Genomic DNA, 21158 nt, shown 5'->3' on the forward strand with positions numbered 1-21158 from the left:
TTTGAGGGCCGAAAAACCCGAGCTAGTTTCTCCGTAACCCGAAGCCAAGAGAGGAGAAAGGACCTGTGGTACGGCTGAGGAAAAGGAGTCCGGATCTGGGCACAGCCCACCCCACCCACCGCGACTCCCGGTGTTTGCCCCGCTGACCCGCGGGAACCCGGAGCCTTCGGGGAGGGCCACCAGCTCGCGGGCCGCTTTCAACCTAAGGAACGGGGGCGGCGGGCGAGTCGCCATTGGCCGAGGCGCGGCGGGCGCCTCCCCATTGGCCAGGGCGGAGCCCCCCGCCCCGACCGGGGCGGCCTCGGGACTGGCCCCTCCCTCGGCTATAAGGCGGCTGGCCGGCGGGGCCGTGGGAGCGCGCGGGAGCGCACGGCGGGGCGCGGCCAACGCTGGGACGCAGCGCACGGAGGGACGCGGCCCGGCGCCCATGGCGTTCGCGCTGCTGCGCCCCGTCGGCGCGCACGTGCTGTACCCGGACGTGCGGCTGCTGAGCGAGGACGAAGAGAACCGCAGCGAGAGCGACGCCTCTGACCAGTCGTTCGGCTGCTGCGAGGGCCTGGAGGCGGCGCGGCGCGGTCCCGGCCCCGGGGGCGGGCGACGGGCTAGCGGCAGTGCGGGCCCGGTGGTGGTGGTGCGACAACGACAGGCGGCCAACGCGCGGGAGCGGGACCGCACACAGAGCGTGAACACGGCCTTCACGGCGCTGCGCACGCTCATCCCCACCGAGCCGGTGGACCGCAAGCTGTCCAAGATCGAGACGCTGCGCCTGGCGTCCAGCTACATCGCGCACCTGGCCAACGTGCTACTTCTGGGCGACGCGGCCGACGACGGGCAGCCGTGCTTCCGTGCAGCTGGCAGTGCCAAGAGCGCGGTCCCCGCCACCCCCGACGGCGGTCGTCAGCCGCGCTCCATCTGCACCTTCTGCCTCAGCAATCAGCGCAAGGGGGTGAGTGCGTAGCTCTCCAGTACCGAGTCCTCTAGGTCAAGGGACGGGGCCTATTAGAGAGCAAAAGAGGGTCCGAGACCCCAGTGAAGAGAGGAGGAAGCGACGTGGAGTCGTTGGAGGAGTGGCCTTCCAAGCCCAGGGTTCTGTGCGGAACAGAACTGCTACTTAACGTCCCCCAGACAAGGGAGGTAGGGAAGCCCAGAGCTCAGGCGTGATTTAAAGGATGGAGATTGCTCGGGGGGACTAAAGGTGTGAGAGGAACAGCGCGTGAGGAAATCATAACAAAGGTTTTTATAGAGCTCTTCCTATGTGCCGGCGCGTTCCTCGCCCTCTTTCTTTGCACGTTTACAAGAACCCTGTCAGGCAGGTAATTCTGCCTATTTGCTCACTGGTGAGGATCTGGGGCCAGAGGAGTGCCCACACTTACTCAGCTGGGAGGCCAGAGAATGCATGCTCTGGCTTCGTTGGGCGTGTGTTGCCCTGAGCTGCCCTTTCCATAGTATAATTGCCCCACATCCTGAGACTGACCTAAAGGCAGGAGACTGAGAAGAAAAGGGGATGCCCACCCCAACCAAGAGCCAGGGGTACCCAGCTGATGAGCAGTAGGAGTGAGGGAGGGGGTCCCCTGAGGACACCCAGAACACCCAGTCCCAAAAGGGATGCAGTGTCTGGAAAGGGCACCGTTGAGTCAGAGGGCAGAGCTGGAGGTAAGCTCCTGTGGTCTGTCCTGAGTAGGGAGGAGACCCAGGCTTGTAGAGGGTAGATGGGACTGGGTTGCTGGTGGGGGGAGGCGCCTCTGGCTGAAAACTGGTTTTCTCCTGCTTGGGCCCTAAGGAGCCTGCTTCACCTCCAGCCTTTCCCTCTTCTGGCCTGAGCTTTTCTTAGAGTAAGGAGGCTTGCCTGCATGAAAGCTTTGGATTACAGCAGCTACCATTTACAGTTGGTGAAACTGAGGCTGAGAGTCCCTGACTGGCCCATGGCCTTCTTGAAAATGAAGGGGCCTGGGGGATTGGAGTCAGGCCTCTGGGGCTCCAGGTCTTTGATTCTCACAGCTGCCCTAGCTCCCCCAGTTCACTCTGTTCTGGGAAGTCTCTGTGTCCTGGCCTCAGACCACCCGCTTCTGGCTCATCAGACTTATGTTCTGGTCTCTCACCCCCACGGCCACCTCAGTTTCTCTGAGTCTGTCTTTTTAATTCAGATTTGAACTCTCTTGAGGGTCCCTGATGCTCCCAGGTGTGGGCCCTGGTCTATGCTCCAGGTTGGGCTGGGAAACCAGGGTGGGCCTTCAGGCACCCAGCCTGGGGTATGAGGGCTGACTGGGCCTCAGTAACAGTCCTTGACTGCCTTTCACCCATTCATTCAGCTTAGCACACCTCAACTACCCAACAGCCCCTTTTTGTAGACTCTGAGAATGTCCCCAGAGAAGCAGGTCGTGGTTGCCCATCCACCACAGTCAGGAACTCCCAGTGCAGGGCCAGGGTCTGGACCAGGAGGTGAAGACCGGGATAGTGCCGTCTGATGGAGAGGGAGGGGGCACAAAGGGACTGTCAGGGTCAGAAGAAGCCCCTGACTCAGGGGCTAAATTCTGACAGATGCTCGGGGATGCAAGCAGACAGATGAGGGGGTAGGGCACAGAGAGCCCTGGGGTCAGAAAACATGACCTAGAAAAGGAAAAGGGAAGACGCTGAAGGTGGCAGCACACAGAGGGGAGGCAAAGACTGGCCAGTCACAGCAGCGTCTGCACTGTGCTAAGTGCTCTCCACATGTTACCATTAAAACCCACCTAACTGGGGAAGGAGGTGCTCTGGTTATCCCCACCTGCTCAGAGATGCTGTCACTGGTTCAGAGACACTGTCCATGATGGAGGCAGGATTCAAACTCAGGCCTGCCTGATTGGGAAGTGAGAAAAGTTAGTGAGGGAGGGCCCTGTAAGGGCAGGCCTGGGGGAAGGGATGTGTCGATCACGTGCCCGCCCCCACAGCAGATAGGCTGCGGGACTTAGCTGGTCTTGAGATCTTAGGGCCTTGCCTGGGTTTGGCTGCTTCCCTGGAATCTGTCTGTGAGACCTAGAACTCAGCCAAATTTGGCCACAGAAGCCACACTTTCACCCCACAGGCTCCTGTGGGACTAGGCAAAAGGGGCCATCCTGGCCGGCTCTGGCCCCTCAAAGACTCGACTGGAAGAAAACTGGCAGTCTTGGGGAGCCTGTGGGGGGCTTTCTTCTGAGCTTTGGGGGTCGGAGAGCTCCAAGGCCCCAGACCCTACCCTTTCACTCTAAGCCACCACCTCCTTCCCAGCCAGCTGGTCTGGGGTTAGGGTCACCATGGAAACAGCTGCCTGTGGCATCTTCCTATTCAAGGACGGGTTAGGTGTGGCCCTCTGTGGTAGACATAGCACGGGGGTTGGGAATGGGGTTCTTGTCTCTGCCCTGTTTTCCCTTTTGTCGCTTTTGAGTTGGGGTGGGCGTTGAATAGGCTCATCTTGTAAGGCCCTCCCCACTTGGTATACCCAGCTGTGGGGCAGAAGTGGCACAGAGTGCGGTAGGGTAAGGAGGCGCCATCAGCAGACGATGCTGATGCTAATACTTGTGAACATTTATTGAATGCTTACTGTGTTCCTGACACTGTGCTAAGGGCTTTACCTGTGTTAACATGTGTAATCCTGACAGTAACTCCAGTTTACACACAAGGAAACCGAGGCTCAGCGAGCTGAAGTCACTTGCCCTCGCCCAAGGTCCAACAGGTAGTCCAAGGCAGAACAGGGACTGAAACCCAGATCTCTCTCACTCTAGCCACCTAACCACAGTGCTTCCCAGAGCCCTTGGTGCGGAGTTTCGAAGGGACAAAGAAACCAAGGCCTAATCTGGGCCTCTTCTAAGCACTTTTGGCAGTTTACAGGCCTCTTTCACAGCTGCATTTGCATTCGACTGCACCCTGGGGTAGCGAGTAGAATCATTTCATCCCCATTTCACAGATGAAGAAAGTGAGGTTCAGGGAGGTGAACAGTCCCAGTGTTCTCAGGGGATCCAGGTCTTGCGATGACTGCCAGACTTGAGGTGGAGGTGGCTCTCCCTGACCCCTGACCCCGAAGACTTTGAATGAGAAGGTGGGAGGCCAGTTTTCTATCCTCTAACCTCGATGCTGCACCCCCCCACCCCCATCCGCCCTTCTCAGCCACTGTTGCCAGAGTTTGTCTGAGAAGCCCAGGCTCCAGGCTCTGCTGGGACTGTGGCCTCAGCCCTCAAAATAGCCCTGCCTGTGAATGAACACACTGTCCCTGGGCCCAGAGAGCCTCAAGGGAGGCTGGGCTCGCATCTGGATGGATCTGCCCCAACCTGGGCCCAGGAGTGGAGGGGGGCAGGGACCAGAGCTCCCAGATGGTCAGCTATTTCTCTAGATGGCTGAGAAAGATGCCTGTTCCGTCATCTCCTAGCCAGACTCGGGGGGTGAGCATTTACAGTGAGATTTCAGACACCATTGTGTCCTGGGGAAACAGGACAGACTGTTGGACACCTTGGATGTCTAGCCCAGCCTTTTCCCCACTCTGTGGGTACCTCTGAGCCAGCCGCGCAGTGCTGGAAGACCTCAAAAGAGAGGTTACTCTAATGTCTGTGACCTTGCTGGCTTCAGTGAGGATGAAACCCATGTGTCAGACCTCAGAACAGTGAGTAGAGATGGTCCCTGCAGCGTGAGGGACAGGTGGCTTCAGTGGCTTCCACCATTAGCTTGTCTTCCAGTGGACACCCCGGATCCAAGCAGCATTGGTTGGCACCTGCCCCATGCCAGTCCCGGGACTGGAACTGGGGCCACAGAGTGAGATACTTTCGCGACCACTCCCTGAGGTCCCAGCCTGATGCAGGAACATGAGAGAGACCCCCATCTGGGTTTTATCCTGGTGGAACGTCCCCAGAAAGGCAAGAAATGCTAGGCAATTGTAGGAATAGAGAAGTCATCCCAGGACACGGCCAGAGAGCAGATTAGATTTCTGGCTGAGTGGACACCCTGAATGAAGGCAGGGAGGCCAGAATTCCAGAATGTATGCACTCTACCACTGAGCTATACCCACCCCCCTAAAATAGTATGATTTAAACTGTATTGGATTTTTTTTAAAGCAGCCAATTACATGGGGAAGAAATGAAAAAGGTAAAAAAGTATACAGAGTAAAAAAAAGCCCCCCTCATATCCTGTCTCCTCATCACATTCCTCTCCCACAAGGAAACCCATTAGCAGTTTCCCATGTGCCCTTCTCTCTGGACTTCTCAGCACACAGGAAGGTGCACTCAGTCCTTGCTTTTGTCCTTAAATGATGTTATCTCAACATCATCCCCTATCAGTCCATAAAGTTTCTTCTGCCTTCTGTTGCAAGAACTTGATTGTGTGACTAAATGTGACTTGTTTATCAAGTTCCCTATTGCTGGACACAGAGGTTAGTAGTTCCGGTGTTCATAGTGACCTGATCGAACCCCCTAATACCTCTCTCTCCCTTCCTGCAGGGTAGCCGTCGTGACCTAGGGGGCAGCTGCTTGAAGGTGAGGGGGGTGGCCCCACTTCGAGTGCCACGGAGATGAGCCTGGAACCCTGTGTCATTTGCTCCAAGCAGGACCCTGAGAAGGAGGCCAGAGGCCAGCCACTGGGTGAACAGGCGAGAAGACCCCAGGAGCCGAACCCAGGTCCCTTCTTTGTGCAGGGATCAGAGGACAATGGCCTGGGCCCATGACCCTCTGAGCAGGCCCCCTGGGACATCTCCACCCCACCCTGGAGAGCTGTGAGGACACGTCCAGCCAGCCCCAGCCCTGGCTGGTCAGAGACAAGGCAGAACTTTTGGAAAAACAAAGACAGTTGATGACAGAGGATGTGTGCTTGTCTGTGCATGAGTGTTGGGGTGTGTGTGTGAGAGAGAATTGATGGGTTTAAAATAAAAGGTATTTTTAAGTAAAAGATGTTCCCAACTGAAGACGGGAGGGGCCTGGGAACATCAGAGGTCAGAGGTCGCCCCTCTCCTGGACCTTGGAAGAGACGGATGTCACAGGTGCTGCCCTGTGTTCTGGAGGGAGTGAGGCGGCAGGGAGGTCGGGGACCCCTGCTCCAGAAGTCAGGATAACCAAACTTTCCTCACCATCTTCTTGAACAACTGTTGGGTGTCTGGTGTAGTTGATTTTAAAAACAAAATCTTAATTTTATTTATTTTTGAATAAGGAATATATTCATCCACATGGTCCAGAATTCAAAAGGTACAAGCAGATATGTGGTAAAAAGTCACCGTCCCCCCTGTTCTCTTGGCACAGTTCTCCCACTACAGGCAGGCTTAGCATTAGTTTTTTTTGTTTTGTTTTGACATCCCCGTTCCCTGTGAATAATCAAGCAAATACAGAAATATATGTATCTGTTTTCTTACACTCTTTACACAAACAGTAGCACATCATACCCGTTTTCTGCTTCTTGTATTTTTTTTTTCCTTAATCTAGCTTGGCTGTCATCCAAGTCATAACGGGAAAGGGTACCTTCATTCCTTTAGTAGCTGTTTATTCCATTTGGGAATGTACCGTACTTTAACCCACCCATTATCCATGTCTTTACAAACAGGGCTGGGCAGGCACGTGGTTTTCCACATGTGCAAATGAGTGTGTGCTAATGGGATGCTCTTACCCCTGTTGTAGCTGAGATGATTTGAAGAAACAACGATACCCAAAGCCTCCTGGCTGGCACGTGGCAGGGTGACAACGTGAAGTCTGTCCAGATTTAAAGCCCAAAGTGAGCTCCTTCCTCTGCCCTGGAGATGCCCCAGATGGGGTGCCAGTTTTGTGACCCCAATCATTCTCCCAGTGGCCCTGGGAGTTGGGGGGAGGTGTCTCCCCATCTCACAGATCCAGCCTAGAGTGTAACAGGGACAGCTGGTCAGTGCAGCCAGGAGTTCTTGGCTCTCTGTGGGGCCAGGATCAGAGACGCTCAGGAGGCTGGAGGCAGGGAGAGGAGCCAGGAGAGGCAGCAGAGCCAGGCAGCCACCCTTTCCTCCAGGGACATTCATGTGCCTGTTTTTTAATTTATTTTTTTAACACTTTTATTTAGCGTTTGCCAACTGAAGCCTGGCTCCAGAGTCCGCGCTTCTATCCGCTCTGCTCTGTCACCCCCTGCGTTTGATACCCAGACTCAGCTATGTGGGGCTGCCCATTTTGCAGATCAACAGACAGTTGCCTTTCAGGAACTAATTAGGAAAGCACATTGCACTCCCTGCATCTACCCAGGGCCAGGTCTAGGCAGCCCCTGGCAAAGCCACAGGAAAAGGACTGTGACATTGTCAATGGCAGGAAACCTGGGAGTGGGGACAGAGCAGACACTTGGGTGCTCTGGGCTGGAGGCCCACTTCTGCCACCAGATTTCCTGGGTGACCCCCAAGAAGTTGTGTGACCCCTCTGGGCTTCCCTGACCCAATCCCTAACCAGCAGGAACAGCTGGAGTAGAATAATAATTAATTTGTTTTGCATTGGTATGTAGTCGTTCATAGATCATTTGCTCTTGGTAGATAATATAAGTTGTATCCAATAGTATGCAGGGAAAAGTCGTACCTCCCTCAGGCTCCGCCTCAAAGCCGACTGCTGTTAGCAGTTACCCGTGTGTCCTTCCAGAAATGCTCTATACTGATTACTGGTTCTAAAAAAGTATTTCTAGGTTTCTCTGCTTATGTTTTCATAGTAAAAAAAAAAAATTGAAACACTACAAGACCCTAGAAATATCACCCATCCCAAAGACAACCACAGTTAACACTGTTATCCTGCAGAGATTTTTAGAAAACATACACATGCACTTAATCTTTTACAGCATAGCAATTCACATAGGTCTTGTTTTTCTGCATAAGAGGTAGCATTTTACCCACTGTTATATACTTGGATTTTTTTTTTCCTTAACAATGCATCTTGGAGACCCTTCAGTGTTCAAAGAGCTGCTTCGTGCTTTTTCACAGCTGCATGGTGCTCCATTCTGCACATTTTGCTGCTTGCTGTCTTCCCTGAGCCTGGTTCCTGAGTAGGGGATAGTTAATGTCTCAGACCCCTTGTGAGCTACAAGGCCAGCCCAATACACATGACCTGGCACAGCTGTGGACCAGGACCTCTGGGGCCATTTGCCTAACATCCCTGCCCCCAACACACACACCTTCCACCTTCAGGATGGGCCAGCCCAGCCAGGCTTCTGCAGGCTGCCTGAGCAGGAGCCGACTTAGGGCCAGAGGAGTAAAATTGCTCAGGCAGAAGAAACCCAGGGCTGAGGAGGGTAGAATGAGCAGCTTCAGCCAAGCCACCTGGGACCCTGAAGGGGGGAGGCTTAAATACCAGGTCACACCTTCCACCCAAACCCTTAGACACAAGGAGCATCAGCACAAGAAGGATCTCAGGCTCAGTCATTTCACAGTGAGAAGCTGAGCCAATACAGATGAAGCAAACTGCCCAAGGTTCCCCAGCAAGGCTCTCCTGGGCCACTGGGAGCCCAGGTCTCCCTGATCGCCACTCAGGGCTCTCTTCCCTAATTCCACAATTGCAAGTGGGAAGGCCTTAGAGGTCGTCCATGGCAATGGGGAAACCAAAGCCCAGATAGGGACAGCAATGGGCCAGAATTGCACAGCATTTGGAGCTGAGCAGGGCTGAGAATGCAGGGCCCCTGCCTCCAGCCTCGGGCTCCTCTACCACATGAAGTTCCCCTCAGTGGCCCAGGCCTCTTCCATTTTATGAAGCTCCTATTAGATTAAAAACAATAAAAACATCAGAATAGAATTCCAAAAACTGACACATTTAGCAAGTTAACTCTTAAGCGTCCATATACAATCACTAGTATGATGCAGTATCATGAGAACATTAGAGGATTTACAAAAACATCAGCCCATACCTATAAAGTTAAACACCTTTGTTCAACCCCATCTGAATTTCCTGCTACTGTGTGTTTTACCTCCTGTAGACGTGATATCAAAAGTCTTGACCTGGACAGCAAAATGTAGCACACCTCTGGGCTGGATCCTGTCCGGCAGGGGCGTAATGGTATAGAGGACGTTACTGTGCAGTTGACAAAGTTGGAATAAGAACAACGAAGTATCAACGTTACACTTACTGAATTTGCTAACAGTATGGTTATGTTAGAGGATATCCTTGTGCTTCAGAATACCCCCTGAAGTATTAAGGGGCAGAGGAATGTGATGGAGGGGACATCCCTTCAAATGGTTCAGAAAAAAATAATTTGTGTGTGCGAGAGAAGGAGAAAGCAAATGTGGCAAATTGTTAAAACTTGTGAATCCAAGTCAAGGGTATATGGGAGTTCTCTGCACTACTTTCATCACTTCTCTGTATGTTTGTAAATGATTGCAGAGTGAAAGTTAAAACAAAGTTGAGCTCTTGGCCCGCTAGGATGTGAGGCCTGCCAAATGGTCTACTGGCCCCCTGTGACCTGCCCTACTTCAGCTGCCCTCACTGGGGATGGAAAACATCCCTGGTGGACCCAGGCATCCCTGCCCATGACTCTCAGGCCCCTGCGCCCTTTAGGAGGTTAAGGTGGTCCCAGCCCCGGAGCCTCCTGCCACCATGATTTATGTCCCTGTGAGCCTCAGCAGCTGTGAACACGGGTCCCGCCAGGCGACCTGCTTGGGGTTGGGGGGAGCAGCGTTTGCTTCTCAGCGTGTCTAATCCAGACCAGACTTGTAGACCCCACCGGCCTGGGATCAGCTCCCAGGGGGCCAGGGTCAGAGGGCAGGCCAGCAGGGCCTGGAAACTGAGGGTGAACTGGCTGGAAGGCAGAAGCCTGGCCTGGTCTAGCTTGGCCACTGCTCCTGTGTGACCTGGGGTGGGTGTCTGCCTTTCTCTGGGCCTCAGTTTTCCTCATCTCAGCACAACCTGCACATAGTAGACCAGAAGGCAATCTGGCCTTGTGGGAGGGAGGGCTGGTAAGATTTAGGAGTTGGTGTTTTCTGGATGCCCAGATTCTCTAAGCTTGGAAAAGTGCCTGACTTTTTTGAGGGCCCTCTATAGTCAGGCCTTGGCCTATCCACTTTACTTAAGTTACTTAATATAGCCTGCTCCATTTTATAGATAAGGACACTGAGGCACAGGGAGGTTAGAGAACTTGCCCGCATTCATATGGCTCCTGGTAAGTGAGTGGATTGAACTAAGTGTTTTGGCTACAAGACCCACTGGACTCTCAAGGTACGGCCTCACGAGGTATGTGCCCAGTCCTGTAAGGGCCCAACTGAACCTTGGCTTCCATCATAAGACAGAAAAGGTCATTCCCCGAGCCTGAGTCTTCACCCCTGCCCAGAGCCCAGCCTGCACCGAGGGAATTGGTATGGGTTTGGGTCCAGGAAGCTGCATCTCCCACAGGCTTCCCCAGCATTGCCAGAATTCCCAGAATTGGAGGGGCCCAAATACAGGCTGTTGGAGGGTTTTAAATGGACAATCCTGGAGTTCATCTCCTCAGAACCCCTCAGATCAACAGTGGGGACACTGAGGCCCAGAGCAGACAAGATACATCCTCAACATCACATAGCAAGTCAGAGATGAGCCAGAATCAGTTTTCATGTGTCCTAGTCCTTGTTTTCATTGCTTAGTGACCCTGCCCAGAGCAGCAACAAGCATGAGAGTTGGAGGCACCGTTCTAGGTCACTTACAAGAAAGGCCTCACTTGACATAACATTGTAAACTGACTATACGTCAATTTAAAAAATAAATAAATAAAATTACAGTAAGAAAAAAAATGGCCTCACTATCTTGCAACAACCTGCGTAGGTAGGTACTGTTGTCATCACCATTTCACAAACTAGAAAACCAAGCCTAAGGTCACTCAGCTTGGCAACAGCATAGCCTTGATTCCAACCCAGGGCAGGTCTGGCTCCAGGTCCCATGGCCTGTGCCACAGCAAGGAGGTAAAATTCATCAGGAGGCATAAGATAGAGTTTAATATCATAGACCAACTTAAGGCAGGCGGCTCAGTCAGTCAGTCAGTCAGTCAGTCAACAAACATGTATTGAACTGCTCCATGGACCATGCAAGGTTCTAGGGATGGACAGAGAATAAGACAGATGTGGTGCCTGCTCTCACAGAGGCTGCTATCTATCAGATCAGCAGGCTCTGAGCAAATTATAAATTGTGAGGAGGGGATGTGTGAGTGGGAGAGACTAGAACAAACGTAAGGATGATGATTCTGAGGCAAGAAAAGGCTTTGCCAAGTGTGAAAGGTTCTGCAAAGTTGTCTGGGCCACCCCTGCATGAGATAAATAATGGAGCACCTGCAGGTCCCTGGATCTCCCCTGAACCTAACCTGATAATCCCTGATACATCTCTTCTGAGAGCCCAGATCTGTGCTGCGAAGTAGTCAAAGTCAGGTGAACCTCTGCAGGCAGAAGAGAAAGTGATGGCGAAGGCTCACGGAGCACCGCCTCTGGGCAGGGCACGGGGTGAGCCCTGTAGCTCACCTACACCTCCCCAGCTCCGTGAGGCAGGAGCTCTTAGCATCCTCATGGCTCCCCAGGGTCATGCAGTCACTGAATGACAGGCCAGGATTTGGACCCAGGTGCACAGGGTCCAGAGCCCACCCCCTTAACCTCCCTCCTCTGCTGCCCACATGCTCAACGCCAAGGTTCTGAGGCAGGAGGCAACTCCCCCCAGGTCACAGAGCCAGGCCACAGTCCCTGCTCACAACACCTCCGGCTGCCACCACACGGCAGCATCCCAGGGCCTCCCACAGTGCCAGCACATAGTGGGTGCTTAGCAGACACCTGCTGAAGGACTGAGAGGCTGGGGTCATCCCCACAACCTGCCCAGAGACAAGTCTGCCCTGCAGGAATGTGAACCTGCATCACATCGTGCTGTCTCATAATCACCCTACAAGGTGGATTTTACCCATTTCACAGATGGAGCTCAAAAAAGAGCAGTGGCTGGCCTGAGATCACACAGCCAGGAGTGCAGTTAGACCTCAAACCCAGCTCTGCGGTTCAGCCCATCTGTAGAAACCCACGTCCGGAAGCTCAGAAGATACTGACAGACGGCCTTTAGCCATAGAGGAGAGAGGGATGGGTCCAGAACTTAGGGAAGAGAAAAGGCGCTGACCAGCTGGGAACTCCGTGGGAACATCTTTTGCCCCCAACCCTACCCCACCCCAGTGTGTCCCCCCCGGCAGCAGCCGGGGCAGGGCGAGGAAGGGGTCAAGGAAGCGGGCCTCGGATTCCCAAGGAGCACCGTCCTCCTGTCCCCTGTGGCATGGTTAAGAAGTCATCCCGGAGCTGAGCCTGTCTGCAGCTCCCCGACCCTCTTCTCCCTGACACAGCCGCCCCCTCCTGCCCACCCCTCACCCACCTTCCCCTGCCTCCTGTCTCCTCAGCCCAGGCCCACCACCTCCCCCGCCCCTGGCTCTCAGAAAGCCCTGGAAAGGCTGCTTTCTTTGAGACAGGAAGGTGTCCTCAAGTCTCAGGAAGGAAAAACAGTCAAGCTGAACCCACCAAGACCGTCTCCAAGGGGCCGGGGCTGGCACTGGGCCAGGACTGACATCACCTGGGAACTGCCACGGCCGCAGCTGCAACACGCCTCCTGGGGGGACGAGCTTTTGCTATTTAAAAAAATAATAATAATAATAAAAAAAACGTTTCCAGTCTGGTGTTTTCAAATGTGCTTTTTATAGTGGGCCCTGGGGCGTGGGTGTTTTGGTGTCCCCCCTCCCCTTTTTCCACACGTCCTGATTTTCACACCACACAATGTAGCCTTTGACCAATTCCAGCTAATTCCCGGGGATTCAGGGTGGGACCTCCTTCCAGTCTCTGATCCCCTCAGATTATGTTTTATCTATCTAGATATATTTAATTTTAACTTTAAAAATATCAAAGGGGGAGTATATAGCTCAGTGGTAAAGCATGTGTTTAGCATGCACAAGGTCCTGGGTTCAATCCCCAGTACCTCCTCTAAAAATAAATAAACCTAATTATCTCCCCACCCCACCAAAATAAAATAATATAATAATAAATTTAAAAATTTTAATAACAAGGGGGAAGTATATAGCTTAGTGGTAGAGCATGTGCTTAGCATGCACAAGGTTATGGGTTCAATCCCCAGTACCTCCATTAAAAGAAAAAAAACTAATAATAAAATAAATAGACCTAATTATCAACCCCCCAAAAAACAAAAAAGACTAAAAAAATTAAAATATCCAAGAAAAAATATCAGGTGAGAATAAGCCTTTCACCAATCCCCCGTCACTTCCTTCCTGTCTCCTGAGGCAACCCCTCTTTTATTTTATTCAACAAAATCTCCTCTAGTGCGTACTATGTTCCAGGCACTATTCTAAGCTATTATCTAATATTAACATGTTTCATCTTCATAAAAACTGTCTGAGGTAAAGTTTCCATTGGCCATTTTCTTGTGAATATTGTCAAAGATATTCTATGCATATAGAAGCAAATCTAGATTTATAATCTTAACCCCTCCCTTTTAAAAAAAATGAAAGCTTTTTTTTTTTTAATGGAGGTACTGGAGATTGAATCCAGGACTTCGTGCATGCTAAGTATGTGCTCTACCATTGAGCTATACCCCCACCCTCCCCTCAAAAGTGGAAGCTTCTTATACACCCTGGTCAGAACTTCACATCATTGACTTAAAAAAATATATCTTGGAATCATTCCATATTGGTGCCTAAAGAGATTCCTCATTCATCTTTACAGCTGCATGGTATTCCCTTCAATGGAAGGATGTACCACAATATAATTAATGTGTCCACTCTTGGTGGACATTAAGGATATTTCTAATTTTTTTCCTTTATGAATAATACTGCTGTGAATTGCCAAAATGATCTTTCCAAAGTATAGCTTGGACCTCATCTGTCCAATACTCAAAAGCTTTCCACCTTTCTCTTCTATGCAGAAGGGCATCTTAAATGTAGGGACTATCAAGAACCCATCTGACACTGATGAAAGCAATGAAGCTGCTCTTGAAAAACAGCTCATGGACAACTGAGCTTCATATGAAGTTCAGAGACTCCTGGAAACCCTACCAATGCACACAATAACACAAAGACACCTCCCCTGTCTGTATGATGTGCCTGTGGCTTTGAACTGGGCACTCTGCCCTGCCAGCTCTGCTGCTTTTGAGTTCCAGGGCCGTGGGGAAATTGATGAATCTCACCAAGCCTTGGTTTTCTCATCTCTAAAATGGAGCTAATTACAGTGGCTTCCTCCTAGGATTGTGAAAAATAGATCAGATCCAGACTCTGAAATGTTTAGCATGGTACATAGCAAATCCTTCACCCAGGTTAGCTGTTGCTATTTCTGCAAGATATACTCCAAATTCATGCATTTAGTCAACAAATAGTATTGAGAACATACTATGGGCAGGGAACTGGGGGTTTCATGGAGATGAGGAGAGGTTTTTAAAAAAAAAATCAAACTAAATCAAGCAGCCATGCATGACTGTGCTGTGGGCTCTGAAGGTGGAAGAGGCAGGGAGGGGAACACAGGAAAGGAGGCAGCTAAGGCAGCCTGGGGCAGGGAGAGGAGGGTTATCTGGGAAGTCTTTGCCAAGAGTGGTGCTGGGGTGACTCTTGAAGGGGAGATTCTCTAGGTAAAAAGGACCCTGTGTAGAAGAGAGTACATATAACAGCCTTGAGGAGAGAGAGGGCCTGAGGCAGCAGGGGGACTTCATGGGAGGCTCAGAGTGGCTGAAGTGTTGAGGGGTTAGGAGAGAGGAGACTGGAGAGCTGGACAGGGTGGGACTGGGAAGTGGGGAGCCATGGTTCTCACCAAGGGAAGGACTAGTCATTGGCACAGGTAGAAAAAGCCCCTGGTGACCACGGTGGAGACCCAGTCAGCAGGAGGCATGAAGGCCAACTGGAGGCCACTTGGGTCATCCATGTAAAAATGATAATCTCAACTAGGGGGTGGTCATGGAGGTAGGCAGAAGAGGGCAGCAGCCCAGAAAGCAGAGTCAGGAAGCAAAGAGATAACCGCCCAATTAAGAGACTGATGGAGTGTTGGAGAGAGGGAAAAGTTGAGTAGAAAGGGCCAACTCCTGACCCTCCCCTGCCCAAACCTGCAAGAGTTCCTATCACTCTTAAAACCAAATCCAAAATTCTCTTCCAGCACACTAGTTCCTGCTCCCCAACCCCCACCCCACCCACTCTGGCCTCATCTCCCTCCCTCCTGCCCCTTTGATCTCTGGGCCCCAGGCACATCAGCCTCCTGACAGTTCTTAGAACACACCAGGCACACCCCAGCCTCACGGCCTTGGCCTTTGCAGTTCCCTCTGCGTGGACTGCTCTTCCCTGTGTATCTTCAAGTCTCACTAATTCCCTTCGTTCAGATCTTTGCTTAAATGTCACCTCCTCAAGGACGCCTGCCCTGACAACACTCGCTAAAATAACACCCCTCCACTCATCTATTTTTCCTTATGGTAAAATGAACATAACGTAAAATTCACCATTTTAACCATTTTAAGCGTACAATTCAGGGGCATTAAGTCATTGACAATGTTGCAGACCATCACCACCATCAGTTGTCAGAACGCTGCATCATCCCAAACAGCTCTCCACCAATCTTTATCCACACTTGTCTTAGTTTTCCTTCACAAGTTCTTACTACCTGAGACTATGAGACTTAATTATTTATCATGTTTGGTACCCATCTCCTTTGACTCGAATGGAAGCTACAAGAGGGCATGCACTTGGCCTGTGGTGTCCACTGTGACCTCTCCAGCCCTTCGAGAGTGCCTGGCATATAGTAGGTGCTTACTAAATGATTGTGGCTAAATTAACTGAGGAAGGGCGTTCTTTCAGAGAAGGAGGACACGGGCAGAGGAAAAGATGAAATTTCTGCACAATCCCTCCTTGCCAGCCCCTCCCCCACCACTTCTCCAGCTCCCTCCTCTCTCCAGCCACTCTGACTGTGCTGTTTCCAGCACTCTTCCACTGCCCAAGCAGCTCGCCTCACTGGAAAGATCACTTCTTCTTTATGCATCAATATACGTATGTATACGTATGACTGAACTATTACGCTATACACCAGAAATTGATACAATGTTGTAAACTGACTATACTTCAATAAAAAAAACTCATCAAAAGGTACACTTAACAGCTATATATTCCACTTTATGTAAATTACACCTCAGTTTAAATAAGGAGCAAAACTTCTAAATGTATAACATGATCTCGACTTCATAATGAAAACAATGATTGTATATGTACCTGCAGAAAAGGATTTGGAGAGGATTTTTGGGTGATGGGATTTGGGTGGTTTTTTTTAACTTTCTTTTTTTTCAACTTGTCAACCAGCATTATAATAGTTAAAATAAACACAAATGTACAACTGTAAAACAAAAAACAAAAAAAAACCCCTGTGACTATTAAAAAAAATCATCTTCATTTTTCAAAACTCTGCTCAATCTCACCTCCACAAGAAAGGATTCCCAGAAGAAACGTCATCACCCCAACCACTCTCCCTTTCCTACCTTCCCATGACACTGTACTTCTGCCTGGAATTGGCCAGGTCTCTTTTAGTTGTAAGTGACAGAAATCCAATTCAAAGTAGCTAATGAAGGGTGAGAGGAGTGGGAAGGTAAGTTATGGTTTCCAGAACTGAGTTCAGGGCACTGATTTCATAGCTGAATCCAGGTGATGTTATGATATCATTAGAAATGTCTCTCCACCTCTCATCCCTGCTTTCCTGGATGTCAGCTTCATTCTCAGAGAGCCTCTCCTCTTTTGGTGGCAAAGATGACTGCCAGCAGCTCTGGATCATGACTCATCCTTTTAGAAACCCCTTTGGAGTGGGCCCTTTTACTAGTAATTGCAGCAAAAGTTCAAGGGAAGGCTCCTATGGGCCCGCCTTGGATGACATGACCAACCTTGTGCCAATCCCTATGGCGAGAGGGACAAAGTGTTCTGATTGGCCAGGCCTGGTCCTGTGCCCATCTCTGAAGTCGGTGTGGGTTTGCCTGAGCTACAAGCACCGAGAATGGGGAAGGGAGTAAATTTCCAAAAGAAAATGGGAAAATGGGGAAATGGCCTCTCAGCAGGCAAAAGCCTCAGATGTCACTAGCTGTAGATGTGAGAGCTATGCCTCTGTTGGAGCACTCGCCATGCTGCCATCAGAAACTTGAGTTATTTTTGTAGGCTGTGTCTTCCCCCTGAATCTCTGAGTTCCCTTGAGGCAAAGTCTCAGCACGGGGTCTAGCACATGGACTGCTTGATGAACACCAGCATGTCTTCTCTCCTCTTCTTCAGGACCCGGGCATTCTTTGCACTCAGCCTGTGACTTGGTCAGCTCTGGAAAGACCCTGACCCCCGCCAGGGCAGTGGCCAGGCCCATGGGAGTGCACACGATCCCTGACCTCTGCTCTACCCCACTGGCACAGAATGTCCCCACCACAGGGGGATCAGGAGGTCCAGTTCTCAGTCCATGTCATCCACGTGACCTTGAGAAAGTCCCTTCCCCTCACTAAGCCTCAGTGGTCCTTTCTGTTCAACAGGGGCTGGGAGAGGCCTTTGACCTGAGAGGCATTTCCTCCTTTTCAGCCCATCATGGCCTCCTTTACAATTTTTTCCATGTCTGGGTACCACCTGTGCTCCCAGTTACATAATATTTTTTTCTTTAAATGAACTGTCTTTTAAAAACATAAATATATTCATTTCAAAAGGGAACTTTAAATCCCTCCATAAATGGAAAACCAGTATCTCGTGCCATAAATAGAAGGTAACCATAAAAATAAGTACAATGAAAACAAAACAATGTCATTAAATTCCCGCCAGATCCGGCTGCCTGCTGAAGGCTCAGAGGCCGGCTCTCTGTTAAAAAGGGAAGTAAGTGTTAAGAGAGGTGTTAAAAACACACCAGCATTCAACAGAGACTTTCTCCTTTGTAACAAGTTGAAGGAAAATGGGAAAGGGAGGAAAATTCCACTCTGGGCTCTGTTGTTCTTAACATTAAGGTGGGCGTGGCTCCCCCTGGTAGCAGCTCAGGTGGGACCTGTCCCACTCAGCCCACGCTTAGGAAGCTGTGGACCTGGCTGTCCCGTCCATGGAGGGGCTGCGCCTCCCCTGCACACAGGCCAGGTTGGGGTGTGGGGGTCAGAGCCCCAGTCAGGATGGAGCCCGAGCTTGGGGCTCTGGTTCATATTTCAGGGTCAGTGAGGGATGGTCAGAAGAATCTCTGCCTGCTCAGTCCCAACTACCCTCACCAAACATGGCCCCGGGGGATAACAACACAGCTCTCATTTGCGTATGTTTGCATGAAGAAACTCTGGAAAGATCAGAAACTAACAAAAGTGGTAAGAACCAGACAGTTGAGAAACAAAGTGGAAATGAGCCTCTTCACAGTATCCCTTTTTATATTTTTGAACTGTATGAAAATATTACTGACTCAAATTTTAAACAATAAAGACAAATATTTATCAGCACCTGTTCTGTAAGCAGACTTCAAGTTAGGCACTGAGTTCATTCATTCACTCATTTACTCTCTTATAAATTAATCAATTCAAGGAACATTAGCACAAACCTTGGATGGAGCCCTCTGCTATAGGAGTCTGTTCATTTATTCAGTCAGCTAATGTTTACCAGGACTCCGTGGCTTTGTTCACTCCCATGGGGAGGGATCATCAGTAAGTCCTGCCCTCAAAGAGCTTGTGGTCTAGAGGGGAAAACAGTGGCCAGAGAGAAAAGTGAGATGCCAGGAGCCAGACAGTAAACACACCTTATGTAAGGGCAGGAGAGGTGGGGGCTCTGCGGTAGAACCTTGCATGTTCTCCTGGGGAGGAAGGGGAGTGAGGCAAAAGGCAGGAGTAGAAAGGATGAGGCCAGAAGGTCATGGGGGCCACATCATGAGGCCTGGTCCCCAGGGAGAGGAGTTCAGGCACATGCAGCAGGAAATGGGAGGAGGGGATGGTCTTGCTGAGATGAATCCCACATCGCCCCTGCCCACTCCACAAGTCCAAAAATTCCCTTCATTTCCAAAGCCATTCTGCCATGTCTCTTGTCACCTTTTGCCCAAGTGACTACTATTATCCTCCTGGCTGGTCTCACCCACCTATTTTGTCCCCCTCCAATTCACAGCAGCCACAGTTATCTTTTCAAACTTAAAATCTGATAAAGTCACTCCACAACTTACAGCCCTACAATAGCTTCCTGATGCTCTTAGAATAAAATCCAAATTCCTTACTGCGGCCCACAAGTCACATGAATGACACAGCCCTGGCCAACATGGCTGACCTCATCTCCTACCACACTCCCCTCAGTCACTGCACTTTCAACACTGGCCCCTCTACTGTTCCTCAAATACACTGAACTTTTTTCTACCACAGGGCCTTTGTACATCCTGTCCACGCTGCTTGGAATGCCAGCTTTTTCTCATTCTTCAGGCTTCATCTTACATAGCATCTTCTCAGGAGGGTCTTGCAAGACCTCATTATTTAAAGTAGGGATTAGCAATGGCCCATATTCCAAATCTTGCCCACTGCCTGTTTTTGCAAATAAAGATTTATTGGAACACAGCCATGCACATTGATTTACATATTACATATTGTCTATGGTTGCTGAGAGCTGTGACAGAGACCGCATGCCCTCAAAGCCTAAAATAGTTACTATCTGGTCCCTGAGAGAAAAAGTTTGCTGACCCTTGATCTAAAGCAATCCTTCTCTCTTCCCAAGTTCATCTTGATTGTATCACTACACTTCTTTATTTCATGGCACTTACAACAATCTATATCCTGGTTATTTGGTGTGTGTGTGTAACAGCTTGTCTCAAAGAAAATTTAGAGACAAAAGCAGTTAGAATCCAAAAAAAAAAAAAAAAGTACCTGAAAAGAAGTTTTACAAGAGGGTCCAGGTTTTAGAATGTTAAATCACCAAATAAAAAATACAACAGCTATTTCAAGGGAAAAAATTACCAAGGATTAGTCTGTCCATGGCAGAAAAAGCAACACTTTTCTCATTTGATTATTATATCTGCAAAGGTAATCACGTATTTTCAGATAGAGTTTTGCAGAAGTAAGAAATAAAGTTGTTTTTGTTAGAGAGTCAGTAATTCACAGGGAAGGCTCAAGGCTTTGCTTATTTGGGGATTTCAAACTAGACAGAGGAGCCCTGGTCCTTCTCAAGGTACAAAGTGCTTTTGTAATCTCTTAGACAAAAATGGGAAAGGCTTAGTTTGGCTTCCAGAAATTATCTTTCCCCAGCCCTCTGCCCCACTATTAGAACACAAGGGAACTTAAAACATTCTCCCTGAGGGAGATACTGTGTCTGTGTGGTTTACCTCTCTATTACCAGTACCTCGTACAGGTCTGACACATCAGGGAAAATTGTGAAAGGCTTTGAAATGGCAAAAAACAACAACAAAAAAACCTGACAAAGATTACTGACTGTCCAATGCCATGCACTGTCTTCACCTCTTTTCAGGTTAACTGATTCTACGGTGGTCGATGCCTTTCCTTACCTCTGAGTGATTGTACATCTCCGTAAGTCATAACGAGATGGAGAATGACACAAATAATTCTTGTTCATAGAGATGCAGATAAGTTTTATCTGCTCTGGGTACAACTGATCCTCCCGCCCCAGCTCTCTTAGAAGAAAATAGTTTTGCATCTTTAGCAAATTAATTTAATTAATTCAGCATTCATATAGATATAAATATAAATATCTTCTCTTTGGATTCTCTTTCCAACTAGTTTTTAACACCTTATTGGTTCCCTCACAAATTAATAACTTAAATACAAACTTTCACACATGTTCACTTTATATTTGAACAAAAGGCATGATTTTATTCTTTTGTAAAAATTATTTTAACATACATAATCTCTCTTGTTAAATCTTTGGATAATGAATGCTGGAATGAATAGTGAGTATGCTCTCAGAGCTATCTGTACTTCCTGTAGCACTGACTTAATAATGTAATAATGATAGTTATTTGTGCCTTTATTTGTCTATTGTCTGTCTCTCCTGACCATAAGCTCCGTGAGGGCAAGGATCTTGTCTGACTTGCTCATCACTGTGTTCCCCAGAGACTAGCAGGGTGGCTAGCACTGCCACATAGTAGGTGATTTTATATAGCTATATATGTATGCCTGTGTGCATATATATGTACATATACATGTATATATGTCTTGAATATGTATATATACATATATATAGAGAGAGAGAAAAAATGGGTTATGTGCTGCCCAGTTTAGAACAGAACTGAATACCTCTTTAAAGTTCCCAGTAAAAGATAGTATTCT

At 49.5% G+C, this 21158-nt stretch overlaps 1 protein-coding gene and 1 long non-coding RNA gene across 2 annotated transcripts in view; one reads left to right on the forward strand and one right to left on the reverse strand.

Moving 5' to 3' along the window:
- The first annotated feature begins 335 nt into the window (after positions 1-335).
- Positions 336-7650, forward strand: TCF15 (transcription factor 15). The gene is made up of 2 exons (XM_006192526.3): positions 336-946; positions 5439-7650. Exons 1-2 carry the CDS (start codon positions 428-430, stop codon positions 5511-5513), a joined length of 594 nt encoding a protein of 197 aa, XP_006192588.2. The 5' UTR covers positions 336-427; the 3' UTR covers positions 5514-7650.
- Positions 7651-7919: 269 nt separating this feature from the next.
- The window catches only part of LOC116657991, a 46675-nt gene continuing 33436 nt past the window's right edge, over positions 7920-21158 (reverse strand). Inside the window, exons 4-6 of the long non-coding RNA XR_004313196.1 lie at positions 12413-12519; positions 8881-8984; positions 7920-8671 (exon numbers count right to left, since the gene is read on the reverse strand). This is a non-coding gene — a long non-coding RNA (uncharacterized LOC116657991). The remainder of the gene's footprint in view (positions 8672-8880; positions 8985-12412; positions 12520-21158) is intronic.

The sequence above is a fragment of the Camelus ferus genome, chromosome 19 (genome assembly GCF_009834535.1).
Source record: "Camelus ferus isolate YT-003-E chromosome 19, BCGSAC_Cfer_1.0, whole genome shotgun sequence".
Classification (NCBI taxonomy): domain Eukaryota; kingdom Metazoa; phylum Chordata; class Mammalia; order Artiodactyla; family Camelidae; genus Camelus; species Camelus ferus.

What these genes read in the sequence shown, in the direction of transcription:
- TCF15 (XM_006192526.3), top strand. Translation starts at nt 428, where the DNA reads ATGGCGTTCGCGCTGCTGCGCCCCGTCGGCGCGCACGTGCTGTACCCG. An exon ending in TCAGCAATCAGCGCAAGGGG is followed by an intron (nt 947 to 5,438) that starts GTGAGTGCGTAG and finishes CCCTTCCTGCAG; the next exon opens with GGTAGCCGTCGTGACCTAGG.